Below are 16,176 nucleotides of genomic sequence, written 5' to 3'. Positions count from 1 at the left end.
GAAAAATGGCGACTTTCGCAAGACGGGAGTGCATCGGCGCAGTTGCAAAGTGCAATCGCACCTGTTTTTTAAGATGAAACCCTACACATAATTCACGTTAATTGATTCCTCCTGTTATTCTGAACACAAAAGTGTTATGACACTATGTCAAGAAAATTAATATTTACCGTTTTTCTGTATCTGCAAAGGTACACTTGCTAGATCCACCCTGTGGATCCACCCTACATACATATATCGTAAATGAGGTTCACTCTAGATGCTAGGCCACAATGTAGTTCACGTTCCAATCGATTCAAGATTCATATACAGTAGATTCCCGTATATCATGTCCAAAATAGTGTTTTAGAAAACTGTACACTTACTGCCTCAGGAGATACACGTTTTTAAACAATTTTGAGGCCTCGCTATATGGGAGTCTGCTGTAATAATTTTCAATAAAGGTGTCTGTGTACTTGCAACATATACAGGACACTCAAAATGATTCATTTTAACTGGTGGTTTTAGTTTGAGACGTTTCGAATTTGTCAGATTTCAAGCGGAGGAACAGGGTCGAAGCGTCAGCGTTTTATTGTCGAGTTCCGGCTGTCCCAAATTCTACCGCGCATATTTATAAAGTGCAGGACGAACTAAAATATGTAAAGGTTATTATCGCATCGCAAGCAGTTAAAGTCGAGAGGTTCGAGAGGCGCCGATAAAAATTCTCCTCGAAACGCGGAGGTCTCGTCTTGAATTTTAAGGTTTCACCTCGCGAAAACCGAGAACGTACGTACAGTACCTATATCGGCGCGAGTGGCGGTGGCAAGAGAACCTTCTCGTCTCCGGCGAAAGAATTTCACGTTCGATTTCCAGGAAAATTGACGCAAGGTCTCGCCTTCAATTTCCCCAAGTCTGTGTCATTAACGTCCTCGGGGCAGGTACGCCGGGTGCGCTCTCTCGGTTCACTCGACGGTTCCAATTTTACCTGCGACCGCAGCTCGCTCCAATGACATTCCTCTGTTCGTTCCCGCGCGACATCTAAATTCCGCGGCGCGCGGGATAATTTCAAAGATCTAGTTTTTACGAGACGGCCCGCTGATTAGAAGCATCTGATTATCTCTGGAGGAACGCGCGCGGAGGCCTTCATTCCGCGGCCGGTCCCTCTATTGTTCTCTTTAATTTCGTTGGCGATGCTCCGCCAGTCGATGATTAGAAAGCAACGTTAGAGACGCGCTAAAAAATGGTACAAGTAGGTCTTCCTCGAACGGTGCTGAAATCAATAACGCACGCCTTGTACCAAAGTTTAATCATTTCCAGTGGTGGCAGTATACAATAAAAACGCGCTCGCCGCTTTTGCTTAAACGTCAAATGAACCGCTCGGAAAAAGTTTAAAAAACGCGCTGGCAGAACCGTTGATTGTTTCCGAGAGTTGCAAAAAACGGCCGGCGATTTTTCCACAATTTTCATTCTTCGTCGCGCGCGCAATCTTTGATAATGACTCAGGAGATAATTTACAGTAAGCCGCGCGGCGCCTTAAGTCGCCGCGTTAAAGACCTCGTTTCTGCCACCTAAAGGAGCGCGGTTATATTGCGCCGAGGCTATCGGCCCCATTCCATCGGTTCCCTTCTCGGACTTGCTTCGTTATCGTTCCCTCGGATTCTAATCCTTCGTAACTAGTAGGACTCCGGGCAACGATCTTCGAAAATGGTTCCCGGCTGCGACGCTTGTATCGCGTTTTCATGCTCGTTCCCGACTTCTCCGACCTCAAATCGAGCATCCGCCTCCGATAAATTCGAAAGATTATACCAAACCTCACTTTTCAAATTGGAGCAAAGCTTGCATAATTTTCTGAAGTCACCTGTATCAACTTTTGCATCAACTGACATTAACATTAAAACTTCCCTTCTAAAAATGACAAGATTGGTTTTATTTAGACTTTGTGCCGCTCCTATTGAAATCATTTTTATTATTTCAATAATTGGCTGGTAGGTCTAGTGTATATTCCAAAGCCAATATTCCAAAAGTTAGAATGATTCTCTCGAAAATAGATTTCGCTCGCCCGTTTTTACGGGCTGTGCGTAGTTTCTGATCCGCAAATCGCAATCGGTGAAATCACTTTCGGTTTGATTAGCAGTTCTCGGTCGCGTTCGATTGTTATGTAAGAAAACGTTGTGCAAGACTGATACCCAGGTCTGGCGGTCGGAATTTTCTCGAAATTTTTTCGTCGAGCGGGGCCACGCGATAGGAAACCGGGGCGTGTATCCCGGGACGTCCCGAGAGCTCAGTTTCTGTTATCTGAAGGAGCGCGCGGATACGTTGCGGCGAGTTCATTATACGGTCCCGGGCTATCGCTGCGGATAGTTCGATTGGCCTTATTGAATTAGTATTCGCTCTTGGGTTTACTTCGCGATTATCTGACACAGGTTATCTGTGTGTATCCCCGTTCGTTACGGTTGTCGTGTCGCCGGAGAAAATTACGAGAACAGAGTCGCCGACGCCGCCGCTGCGCTCGTGTCTTCTCGACGCCATTTCTTCGGAAAACGAGTTCCTGCAGGGAATATTAATCTTTGTTACACATCGGAATATTTGCATACGGCCGACGGCGATGGCGATGACTTACTTTATTGGTTTTCTATTCTCGGGAAGGTATTTAGACTTGTGGATTTTAATAACAAAAATGAGTACGTGCAATTTAAAACAGCAAATAAATTGAAAGAATTTAAGAATATCAGTGTATTCACTTCAGCTTATTAACCCTTATATCAATAATCAGGTTCCAGGATAACCACTTTCAATTTCTTTTTGAACAGTGTAACATTTTTGTTGATAAATAGCATAGTTATTGTAGACTTGTATGTTCTTGGATGGTCAGAGAATTAATTAACAACAAGGATTTCTTGGGTTTATTGACGAAGGGTTGAAGAAAATGATTAAAGAAAGAAATTTATACTATTATACAAAATTTTCTAGTTTCTTTTTCTTTTTTAATGTATTTATTTAATCTTGCTTCAACATCAAAGGTTATTAGCAACATTTTGTAGTTTTTACGACAAGTAGGCATACATTAATTATGTTTCTATGTGATTTCCTTTTCCAAGGGTCGTATTTTTGAATATTTTTGTAAAGTGTCTAAATAGATCGTTGAATTTTATGAAAGGTTTTCGAGAGGGATTTTTGCTGCTCCAAAATGTCAGTCTGAAAAGTGATTAAGCACGTGCGTCGCAAAATTCGAATCTAATCCGCCGAACGCGCCCGACGTGTTCAACCATCCCATCCCCCGATCAGAGGGGTCTCGTCTCGATCATAACAGCCGGGGGTTAGTTTGATCTCAGATAGGGCTGGAATCATGGGGCGTAACAGCGTAGGGAGCCCACTGACGGGGAGATCCTCCGAGGGGACGTTGGAAAGTTCATTTCTCCATTTTCGTGTCCCAGCACGTCCGTTTTTTTTCGCCATTCGGTTTCGCTGCTAAAAAAATCCTCTAACGCAATTAAAATGCATATATGTTCCCCCTATTTCAAAAAAGGACAGCTCGAGGTAATAAAGGGCGAAGTGTAAAAGAATTTTAACAAAAATCCAAAAAGAACAAGTTCAAACCTATTTTCGAAATCAATTTTTCTATCTCTAAAATAGGATCCTTGCTCGAGTACTTTAACCCCCAGCACTCGAGTGCTAGTAGAAATTGCTGTATCAATATTTTAAATATTTTCTACATTATTTTCGTTTATATTTGAAAATAAATTTCATCAGTTTCATAAAAAGAACAAAATCATATACAGGAAATATTCTAGATCCGAAGAAATGTTGGGTTTTGAATTAAAATAGTTCTGAATGCAATGGGACATTTATCAAACGTGAAATTTTATTTACCGCGTTCCATCAGATTTCTTGATCATTTTAATTGATACAGAAAAGCTTCGCCGATGGAACGACGCGTATTCCGCTATTTTCTCGAGGACACTTCAAAATGGCGGGCATTCGACACGCGAAGGAAGTTCGAGGCTGGTTAAATAACCGGTTTCCTAATTCGTCGCGCCGTCCGAGTCGCGCTCGTGTCTAATTGCATACCATCTATGTCGCGCCGCCGTTTTAACACCTGTCTTACGAAAATCCATTAGCGGTGCGGATGCACAGACTCGCAGAGCCGGTTGACGGGGGAAATTTGTAGCTGCGGTCGCGGGAGCACGCGCGACCCGTGATTACAACCCCTGTTTCGCACCCTGCGATCATTCGACGTAACTGAAACGGCGGCAAGAATTATACTTTTGCGTCACTGGGACGCCTCAAAAATACTTTCATTCTATACTCTCACTTCTCTAATTTGTCTACTGTATGCCCTTCCATCAAAAACAATGAAAGCAGAGTCGATATCGTGACGTTCCTTCCAAAAATATAGAAAAATGAAGGCAACATAATTTGTGTCATTTTTTATCCCTTCGCGGACGATGGTCGACCAATTGTTTCATTCTGTATGATTTTAGGGATGTCACCGTAGTCTGTTCGTGGCTTAGACTATTTTTCACAGCTATGTTCAAATTCTAAAAAGTGTCGGTATAGAGTATAGGGTACTGACGTCGTCTCTGAAGGGTTAAAACAATTTTATTTCTTGGTGTTGTTCACCAAACTTCATTCCAGCTGGTTCTCGCCAGAAGAAAGGTTGCTGGTCTGAGATTTTCCTTTTAGAAAAATTAAAAAAGGGATGGTTTTCACGTTAATTAAACGTCTCGGATGCTGATATCCTATTAACCGAAACAAATTCCGGCTACCCTTTGGTGAAACTCGCGCCCGGTTCCTCAACGAAATTTCTTTTCCCATCGGGCCGGAGATTGCGTAACACGGTGTCCCGACCGAGAACGTTATTTCACGCGGAAAGAATTTTCCTCGGCGGAGAAAGGCGATCGCGCGGGCGCGTCACGCGCAAGTAGGAGAAACCAATTTCGTAGGTGAATTTTAGCTACGTATTATCCAGCCCCGTCGCCCACCCCCGCCGCAGTTTCCACCTACTTGGCCGCTAGTCCATTAGCGAGGCGCCCTCGTTTAAACGTTTCCGCCGCTTAATCGTGCATAGCTAATCCCACTTTTTCACCTTCCCCTTGGTCTTTTTCTTTTCCAGGCTTCTCCAGCGATTTTCCGTTCCGTGGCCGGAACTCGCCGACATCGAGGCCGCCAAACCGACGACGACGCAAAGCGACACAGAGAGAGAGAGAGAGACGCTCGTTCATCAGTAGCAGTCGTAGTGTCAGTGAATTACCAAAAGTGTCTGTGTGATACATCTATACACTCCTCTCCGTGTGTATCGGAGAAGGATAATATGCTGGTGGTGGTTGACGGTTTCGGTGATCGACGACGATGCAGTCGTTGAACTAGTGACAGTGTAAAATCGATCGTCAGAGAAACCAGCTAGCTGGGCGGCCCTAAATATAGCTGGGAATAATGGCCAGTGCGACAATGGGTCTCCGTCGCAGAGTGCCGGTGAACAATTCACCGACCCCGTCGGGCCAATCCATGTCCGGGTCCAGTGGATCCAGCAAACGCTCGCGGTCCGAGAACAACAACAGCCCGTCCCACGGCAATCTGAACTCTATGAACGCCTCGCGGGACGAGCCGCCGACCAAGAAGTCCCGCGGAACCTCGACCAATGCCACCAAGGCCGCGTCCTCGGCGTCCTCGAACTCTTCGTCCCCGGAGGTCAGCCCATCCTCCAAGAGCCGGGGCGGATCGGTATCGAGGTCCTCGCAAGCAAAGTCGTCGACGGGTTCGGCGACGGATGCGACGTCGAGTAACGGCGTGCTGTCGGCCAGCTGGCCAGCTCAAGCGAACATGTCCGACATGTCGACCTACGCATCAGTACCTGGTCTTGGCATGGCCGCTAGTCCCACGGCTGGTCTCTGTGCTGGTAGCCTCAGCATGCCCACCCCTATACCCTACATGTCCACGTCGATGGCAACGTTCGTCGGCAACGCGACCAACCTCGGCAAGAGCTCGTCTGTTTCCTATCTGGACATCTCGAATATGACCGGTGGATCGTTAAGTTCGAGCGCGGCCGGTTTGAATGCGGGCTACGTACCCGGCAACGGGAACGCCGGGAACGCCATCGACTCCAAGACCGGCGTGCCCATCCCGTTCCCCGGTATCGCTTCCGCCGTGAACGGAGACTATGGTATGCAAAAAGGCCAGCCGGAAAACGCCAGCTTGCCGAAAAAGTTCCAGAACGACGGCATGTTCAACGCGTACCAACCCTGGGTGATCAAGACGTACGGCGATCTAGCCAAGACCAAGACGATCACGATCAAGAAGTACGCGCGTATACTCAGAACGCTGAGGGGGGAGGAAGTGAACAGTGCGGAGAACAGTAAGTTTCGGTTCTGGGTGAAGAGCAAGGGCTTCCACATCGGTCAACCGGAAGGATACGACGCGAAACCGGCGGACAGGATTATCGGGCGTCATGCAGTGACGAGTCCTGGATTGGATCCTCCGTTGTACGTGCCCACACAGCTGCCGCACAACAAGGTGAGTCTGTCTGAGTGGATTATCGGGCTTTTCGTGGTCGTCGTTGCCTCGAATTCGATCGAGGCTACAGTTTTGCGGGGATGTACGATCAGTTCCGTGGAATTGGGAATGTTTGATTTTCGAGGCGGGGCCGCCATGGCGCGGCCGGGTGTTTATTTGCTTATTCGAACGAAAAATTTCGCCCGCGCCCGCACCCGCCAACGGGGAAATACGCTCGCCGGATTTCAATACCGGAAACGCCGCAGTTTCGAATTTTTATTTCGACCGACTACGTAAAATAATACGTGTGAACCGCTTGGAATTGTCGATTTCAAATTTTGCATGCTATTATGTCGTCCGCGACTGAGCTTTTGACCCTTCGGAGACGGCAAAAAAAATGGATTCGACACGGTTACTTGCGTACTTTATCATTTTCTTTCTAGAATTTAAATTATAAAAAAATGATTATGTTATTAAAAAATCTACATTACCAACAGATTACTAAAATTAAAATGTTAGGTTAGGTTACAAATATTCCTCGCGTGGTCACGTGTGATCCATACTAGCGTCAACATAATTAGAGACACAAAAATTGTCAAGAAGAGCACACTGGGTCACTACACACCCAGCCATCGTCATACATTTTAGATTATACATATTTCATCTTCGGAACTACATTGAATTTTGAAATTCTCTGCCGATATGGCCCAGATATTTTTAAATCAGTTTGGTCTCATTATCAGCTGCAGTTTCGAAAAACAAAGGACTTCTTCGAAATTCTCGCAAAGCACAAAATCGTCTGTAGGAATCGAACACTTCCAGATCGAACCGAGCCGAAGTTTATAATTCGAAATCGTGAACCGAGTGCTCGGTAACCAAACGTTTCCGAACGGAACCACGCTAAAAATACTTCATATTGAGTTCGCACATTTGTCCGACGACGCGCCGAATATACTCTGACCACGTCTAAACACGCTCGCCGGAGTTCGGTTTGGTTTAAATCGCGATCATTTTTAAATCTCGATCCAGAAACGTGCTGACAAAACCGTTGATAGTACTTCCTGCTTCATTATTGAGTGATCAATTTCGAGTGTCATGACAGTTGAATCTTTTACAGTACAATCAAGGAAGTTGAATGATTTCTTGTGACTTCAAGTGTCCGTTTATTGAACATGTTTTCCAGTCAGGCGATAAGTGTCGGTGTCACGATTTTATTTTGGTCATGATAAACAACGTGTCTTCTTCAAATGGGTCTCAACAAACAGACTTCAATTTGTGTTTCGTTCAGGAAATCCATTCTTGCGATATTAAAACCTCACAGATCAACATTGCCGTTGAATGTTATGTAAAAAGGTTATATTTAAACTAACGAGAAGAGTTTGTTCTTTTTATTCCATATATTTAGTTGATGTTTAAGAGTTTGGACTAAAAAATAAAGTTTCAGAGTTTAAGAGTTTCGTCTACAAAGTACGAACATCTTTAGAAGTCTGCGGGTATTCAAAATGTCGGGACCTGAGCCTCGGATCGGGTCAGGATGGGTCAAATCGGGATCCTAAAAGTTTACGAAGTACTAATTACAAAATAATTGGAGTCGTGCCGTGTCAGTTCAATGGGGTCTCGAAAGTCTGTAATGTTTAGGAACCCGAAAAGGTAAAATGTTTTTGGGACTCCAATCGACAGCAACTTTGAGGTTCCGGCCCGACCTAAACCCGAAATGTCGGGAGCCCGGACACCCCAAATAATTTAACATACTTAAAAGATACTTGTATGCCTTGGTGAACTTCCTCTAAAGGATCACCTGACACTGCTATTTGCTAAAGTCCGGATGGAGTCAAAGGGGTTGCGCCGGCGGGAGCTAAATTGTTCGTCAAAATTCCTTGCAAAGACACGCGCGACCCTTCAATTAATACCCGCCATAAATTATCCGGTACGCCAATCAATTAGTGCAGGCGTAGTCATAAAGAGAGAAACGTCGGTGTGTGTGTGTGTGTGTGTATAGGGTATCCCGGGACCGGGTTTCTGTGGGCCGCGCGCACGTTCTCCGCTCCCGCGATCCGCCTGTCGACCGCAGACGATTTCTCACCGGATTCACGCGGGCGGTCCACTGAAACGGCGGGGTTACGGGTCGGAAATTTATCTGGCGGGCAAGTAGAAAAGCCGCGAGAAATCTCGGGCACGACTGCTAGGAAAATGAATCGCGCGCGAGCCGGCTGATGGAGGAGGAAAGGAAGGTGGTGGAGAGAGAAAGAACGAGAGGAGAGAGAGAGCGTGAGGAAGAAGGAGGAAAGGGAGAGAAAGAGGAAAAGGCGCTCGCCGCTCAGATAAGGTGGCTGCTTAATTACGTCTAATTACACGGATACGTAGGTAGCCGTGGCCGGCGGTGGCCGGCGGTCGTCGCTGCGAGAAAAAAGGAAAAAAGAATGTCGAGCAACGGCGCTTCCAGTTGCCGGAGCTTTGCCAGACTTTAGAACTTTGTTCCCGGCTGTCCATACTGGGTAATTGCTAACAAATCTCTGCTAGTTTATTAACCCGCGATCATTCTAAATTTTAGCTTTCAACCTTTTTATTGGCGCGTTTACTCTGGACGACTTTAAAAATCCTTTACATACTTCTTGGTTAACAAAAAATAACTCTTTCGCTGTTATTGTGTCACCCATGTTAGTACAAACTCTAGCACTTCTATGTTGGTTGTGACAATTTTAGTTGCCTTGCTTTACACCTCTCTAAATGTTCACGATTGAAAAATCGCTTAGCTGAAAGTTTAATATTAATAATTAATAATTTTCTTTCTAATATTACATAAATGGTCAAGACGATCTCACCATCGCAGAATGTAGAACGTTGAGTTTCTATGGAACAAAGGTGTTTCGCTCAACTGTTCGATTTAAGAAAATTCGATCTTAGAAATTTGTCCCTTTTCCGAAGCACGAAGGGCCTCAAGAAATTAGTGCTCAACTTGTACAACGAACTTGCCTGGCTCGTGGCGTCACGTAATTTCTTGCCAGGTCGAAGTTTCGTCACCGAGCGATTAGGCTTTACAATTTACGGGACGAAAGCCGTGGGACCATTCTTCTAGGCGTGAAAAAGGGTCGAGGTTCCGGGGATTATTGAGAGCTGAGCCGTGCAGGGAAAGAAACGCGGTTGCGAAACTGCGGAACTTCGGTACACGAAGTTTCGTTCACAAAAATATTCTTCTTCTTGCCTTGAGTTTTTCGGTTCTCGGTGGCATACTCTGAAGTCTCGCCACTTGACTGCGAAATAAAATATCCACAATATTCCACCATTTCGAGTATAAATTCCGATTTCTCTTTTTTATTGGTTGGATTAATATATCTTGTAAAGTTTTTATAAAATTTGTATACTATGGCATTCAAAGATTTTGGTATCGAGTGAAGTGTTAGTTCCTCACCCACAGTTTCAGCTATGCTAACTTCTACGGAATTTGAAACAATTCTTTGTCTATAAGTGCACAAACGTAAACATTCACTATAATTCGATACTCCTTGTTATAGGGAATTTTTATCCGATTAAACAAAGAGAATGGCAAGATAGCTGGTGAGTTACAGTGGCGTGGGTGGTAACCTTCTAATGTCAGTTACATCGCGGAGAATTACATTTGTACGGGTGCGTTGGGCACAGTGAGAAAAACTTACCTCTCCCCGTAGCAACAATTTTCACCCGACACAAATCTTATCAGTAGACAGCGGATCTTTATGCAAAATAAATATTCGTTATTAATCTTAAGATGTTGGAAATAATGTATCCATATCCTCGAGTTCCTTGAGTGTTTTCACTGTTTCAAATTGCATCTCCTCATTTTGATTATATCAATACGATTAATTTAGTTAACATTCCAATTCATTAATTTAGAGCGCCCGCGACTTTCTCAAAAATATTTTAATACCTCTTGAAATGACGAAATTTCCGCTCGACGCATTTTTCATACAAGTGCATGCAAATGGCGGAGCGTAATTTATTCGAAGAAAATAGGGTGCTCGAGCCCCTCGTGAAATATTAAATATTAATCTCGGACAAGTATCAAAATAAGAGTTAATTATCATCAAGGGACGCGAGGAAAATTAGCGATTCAAGTATTCCGACATGTAAACTATTTTTCGATTATATTTTCGCTGCACGCCGGAAAGGGTGGTCGCAAAAAATTCCGTCGGATCAATTTTTCGAACTGCGGTCGCATTTTCGTCGACCTCCCGTTCCGGGCGCGCTCGTCTTCGACCCAGATCTCGTAGCTTTATCAAGCTCGTAGCAGTTTCTCCGGCCACGGCGCGGGTCCCGACGTAACACGGCCTTCGATCTCTGTGTGTAAGCGCCTCCTTCATTTCTCACGCCGCTCGTGGCTCGGCTCCCGTCACAAGTGGAACGGAGAGGAGATCGCCGAACGGTTCGCAGCGAAAAATTTCAGTCACGGGCCGCCCGTGATAAATAACCGATAATAAGTTGTCTGGCGAACTCGGGGAACGCGCGTACGGTAATCTACGATCTCAGGATCCAGCCACGGCATCATCGCGGAAACGAAGAAACGGATCCTTGATTAGAATCGATCCGACGATTTCCTTGAACCGCCAGGATCGTTTGTTACGTCGGTTTTAGGGCTTCCTTTTGTGAAACGTCCGAGACTTCTACCAGAAGACCCAAGATGTTGCTGGACCCGTGGAATTTGTCCGAATTAACCCGGGATCACTCATTTTCCTTGTTAGACCACCGCGACAATATCTCGGTTAGGCGGTTTTAATGATTTCTTCTAGAAGAAAATTGTTTCAGCTTTTGTTTAACCATCCGGGCAGGTTTTGTGAATTCGAATTTTTTGAGGATCCTGTGTTCATAAAAAAATTGAGATACTAGAATACAGGACACTAAATACCAGACAACCTAAAAATTCATTCTACTTTTCACGAAACAACTTGTGGAATACAACGATGACAAAATTAAACACTGCCAAAAATTTTATTGTGACCAAGTATAAAATGTCACGTCGGGAACACCAGAAAGAGGGTCCGCAAGAAATATCTTCAAAAGTGTGTTGGAAAAGATTGATAAATAAAGCTGTGGATGATCCTAAGCATCATCCCAACTCCGAGGATTAATGCCAAGGCTAAACAATGGATTCTTGATTAGAAATTGACTGTTTGTAACGGCCTTTCCGTTAATTTTTCCACCAAATTAATCATACGAAGCGACGATGAGGATCAATTACGAGTCTTGTGTAAGCAATCGAATCGTCAGGAAGCGTGATCGACTAAAGTGTACTAAGCACGAGTTCTTCGACAATGACGGCGCGGGTTGAGCCGGGTCCCGCGCGCATTTTCCGTCGTTTCCTCATTCGAAATTCCATTTAAAAAGTCCGAACGGTGGTAGCAGGCTGGCACAAAAGTCCCGGAGAACAATCAGCAGCCCGTTCTCATTTTGAACCGTTCAAACGAATAAGTCAACGGTATTTCGCCATCCCGTAGAAGTTCCCCGGCTCTCTCGGCTGAGCTCGGCTCGGCTTCGAGCGAAGGCTGCAGAGAGGTTTGTTCTCAGGCCAGGGTTCCGCAGAGGCAGGAGAGCGGCTCGGAGCTATCATTAACGACGCCGCGACGCTTCGCAGCCCAGGAAGCTCTCTCGGATTTACGCCTCTGACGTCCGCGGCGGCGGTGGAGGCGGTGGCGGCGGTGGTGGCGGCGTAAGCGTGGGATTCCAGGCGCGGAAGTAACGAGGAGAACGAGCGTCGGAGGCGGGAGCGAGAGATTGGCCCTGCTTCCCACGGAAGGAAGAGCGGGAGCATAAAGTTGCCCGGTTCCCTCGTTCATCCGATCCGGATTCAGTTCCGCGTGCTGGTCGGCAGGAGATCGATCAGGCGTCTTCCATTCGATTCGCGCCACGCTCGAAAAGAGGACACCGCTCTGTCTGCCTGTCTGCTAGCTTCTCTCTTTCTCTCTCTCTCCATTTGGCTTCCTCTTTTTCATTCTATCTCTCTCTCTCTTCTTTCTTGCGCGGTGCGTAACGACGCTGCCCGAACGACGCGGCGCCCGTAAAATATTTCTTCGTCGCGATAGTCATTTTTCACGGTTGACCGTCGTCAAGGGCCGCGAGATAACAGCGGCTCACCTCTCCGGTATCTGTTCCCGGCCGGCGCACGCTCCTCGTTCTCTCTCTCGTTGGGTGGCAGAAGAGTAGGTCTGCCCGGCTAGTCATTAGTCACTTTCCGAAGCAGAGGCACAGACAGGCTGCGCCGGTATCCGCTCGGCCTCTCTCTCCTCCGCATGGACGCCGGACCTCTCTCTCTCGCTCCACCAAAGCCGTAGACTCCGCGCCAGCCTTCTCTGCCCGGCGTTTCTCTTTCCCTCGGCGACGCCGTTCCTTCTCACAGCCGCGCTTTGCCGCGTCTCTATACCGGCCACACTTAGCGATGGCTGCGAGCCGCTCCCGTTTCGAACAAATCGGCCCATTTCGAAGTTACTATCGGACATTCCAATGTTTCTCTCTCGCTACACATTCTGATCCTCACACAAGAGGTCTTTACATTCTCTCAGAATGATACCGTTGAATATTGTATTCGTTCATCCTGGCAATTTTTGAAAATTGACTCAATATTGCTCCGGAACACGCTTCCACGCCGGTGTGAAATTGTCAACGGGTTTTAGAGTACTTATCCTCTTTTTGGATTTCGCCGAGTGTAAAATTTTCGGAATCGATAACTTTCCTCGAACACTCAGACTGCTTCCGATTCGAAGGCGAAGCTAACCGATCGATTGGTCGGATAATTCGGTAGATAACGAAATTTCAGCTGCTTGATCGGATCGAAAAGATCCTGATACCGTCGTAAATACTCGAGTGGAACGAAATTCCTCCGATGTACCTATCCGTCCGATCTCCAGGAGTTCCCAGATTGTGGCGAGACCGAAATTCATCGAATCTAATCCAGCGTCGGTTTATCGTCGATCTCTACAATGCCGCTAGACCTGACGAAAATAAAAACACAAAACAAACGGAACGGAGAGAGCGTCGTTCCGTCCTAATATAATCAGCGGCAGACAAGCAATCAGACCAAACATCGGCGCCGATAAGAACAATACAAGATAACCGTGTCCCGCCGAGCTCTGCATTATCAAAAAGCCCCTCGAGTTTTGCTCGGGTCGTACATGGAGAAGCGCGTCATAGGAGGCACGAGCACAACGAGCGACAGCCGTATCCCGTCAACGCTGTAATCAGGAAAACGAGATCAGCAATTAATCCCCGGGCTGGCCGTCAATTACCATACCGCCAATTTCCTTCGAGCGGGCGATAAGATCGGGCCGGCTCGGGCTCGGGCTCGCGCACTTGCTCGCTCGGTTGCTCCGCTAACTGTGCGGTGTGTGTAAAATTGTTCGCGAGACCGGTGGCTGCCGAGAACCTAGCCATCGCTAGCCCGTGTTTCCCGCCCCCTTCGCGAGCCCCCAGCCCGGCTGCGACTCGGAGCAGTAAGTCTCCCTTCTCGGTTCCGCCGCCGCCTGTGGCTTCGGTCCGTTCTTCCTCCCGCCGTCACCCTCGCCCGCCCCTATCGCTCGCTCCCTCGAGTCACGGAGAAATTCTGCCGACGCTCTCTCGCCTCCTCTCTCGGTGCTAAGCCTCTCGCGCGTCTATCTTGATTGAGAGCGAGGAACGACGCTGGCGGAGCGGCGCACGGGGCGACGGGGAATGATAGGGGGAAGCGAAGGGGGATCGATGAAGGGTGAAGAGGGGGACGGGGCGAGCGGGGCGTTCGGGAGGACGGGGAACGTTCTCTCGGAGACCCGTGATCCGGAGCGAGAGAGCGTTTATCGTGCCTTCCGTGAACACGGGACGGCCTGGGGGGAGGGGACGGGGGCACCGGAGGAGGGTGGGGACGGCGAGGGGCTGCGGGGAGGCGGGCGGGTTGTCATTGATCGTCCTGACTGCGGCTCACGAGCCGCTAAAGGTCCCGTACAAGTACGGGCCCGTGAGCGTGCTGGATCTCTGCGTGTGGGCGTACGTGTACGTGACGATCACGTACGTGTACACGCACGCGTTTCACCGACGCCGCGCCGCCGTCGGAAAGGCACGCTCGGTTGCGCGCCGGAACGAGAGCCAGAAAAACCCGGCGACCGGTTCGAGAAACGGTCGGTCGCGTTTTTGGCTGAAAATTGGTGGAATTGTTAGAGGGGACGGCGCAAAGGGAGCCGATCGTGCGTTTCTCTCCGTGTGGTTTGTTTTTTCGATTTCTTTTTGATCTCTCTTTACTTCTTTCTCTCTATCTCGCTTTTTTTCTCTCTTTTTCCGTAACCGGTATTGAATGCGGCCGAAATTCGGCTGCAAGAAATTAGGGGCGCGTGGAGGGTCGAGAGAGGGCTCTGTTGCCGGGGAGACTCCGGGTCGGGTCGAGTCGGGTCGAGTCGCGGGAACGCGGGGCAAGGGTTGAAAGCCGCGTCCGCGCGGGAAACTTTATGGAAAACAGATTCGATTCGACGGAACTCGGGCTCTTAATTTCGGCGAATTTGTCCGTCGCGCGTTCCCGCGGTTAAAAATATTTCCGTTAAATCATCTTATGCGATAGCGAAATGAAATTTATAATCGAGACCCGATCTCTTCTTTCACAATCTCCAATCGAATTTTATCTCGTCTATACTTGACGTGAAGTTATCGTTTTAATTTTGATCAGAAGCCTACTATTTATTTCTAATTTGAATCGATAAGCCGCGTTTTTCTTTTCTCCACTCTGTTCGCTCTATGTAGTGGATGTGCCTCATTATTACACGAATAATTTTCTTCGCTTCCGATCGAGACCCTCTCAAAGATATTCCGACGACGACGGTGTCGCGAATGTTTCATTAAGCGTTGTTAATTTCACCGAAAAGACGGTCTCCGACGAGTTCCGTCGTTAGAAAACCGCTCGACAGGGCGATCATTTTCGCGCAGCTTCCACGCTTTTCGTTGCTGCGGCCTTCTCCCATTGTGTGTCGCTCGGAAAAGATTGCGGCCAGCTCGAGCTTCAATAGAAAGCGGTCGATCCGACACCGCAATCGCGGCATCTGTTACCGTGACGATCGACCGACGATTTTCGCCTCTCCTTTTTCATCCGGTGAGTTGGCTAATCGCTGGGACGTCGTTTGCTTTCCCGATGGAACGCCTGTGTGTTTTTCTATCCCTCGAAACTACGGCCAAAGGAATGTTTCACTCGGTTCGATGAAAAATACGACTGATGATCTTACGTGCCCGGGAATTCCTTAATTACCCTTTGCTGCAATTTGGTTGTATTCTGCTTGTTGATTATATGATTTATAATTTTATAAATAATCTACTGTGTTCCAGTAGATTCTAGTATATTCTGGTACATGCTACTTGCTCTAGATATTTCAGATAAAATGTACTTAGTACTTGTATGTTGCACTTGAAAAGTGCAAAGAGCAATCGTGTTATAAAGTTGATTCTTTTCCCAATTTGTGAAAGTCTCTAAGGATTTAAAATTCAATGAGGTGCTCTCTGGGAGATTTTTTCCCAGGACGTTGTCCCAGAATTTCAGCGTTTCCAAGTCGCTCCAGTGATGCAAGGAGCAAGCCACGTCCTTGCACGCGGAGAAAAAGAGGAAACGGAGCGGAGCGGCTAACTGAACCGATAATTCCCCGCTACGATTTCAGAGGCTTGGCTCAGTTAACCGTAACCGTGGTTCCGAGGCCGCGCACCTCGACCCCTCAGTCAATAAAACAGTTGACCTCCTCC

At 47.2% G+C, this 16,176-nt stretch overlaps 1 protein-coding gene across 7 annotated transcripts in view; it reads left to right on the top strand.

Annotated features, from left to right (window-relative positions):
- LOC143215607 (uncharacterized) overlaps positions 1 to 16,176 on the top strand; it is an 86,021-nt gene that overhangs the window by 21,673 nt on the left and 48,172 nt on the right. For all 7 annotated transcript variants that reach the window (XM_076437879.1, XM_076437878.1, XM_076437876.1 and 4 more), the window contains one exon: positions 5,090 to 6,486. In XM_076437879.1, the coding sequence (XP_076293994.1) occupies positions 5,410 to 6,486 (1,077 nt within the window). In that variant the 5' untranslated portion in view covers positions 5,090 to 5,409. The remainder of the gene's footprint in view (positions 1 to 5,089; positions 6,487 to 16,176) is intronic.

Source organism: Lasioglossum baleicum, chromosome 14 (genome assembly GCF_051020765.1).
Source record: "Lasioglossum baleicum chromosome 14, iyLasBale1, whole genome shotgun sequence".
Lineage (NCBI taxonomy): Eukaryota > Metazoa > Arthropoda > Insecta > Hymenoptera > Halictidae > Lasioglossum > Lasioglossum baleicum.
This window is presented reverse-complemented; position numbering and strand designations above follow the sequence as displayed.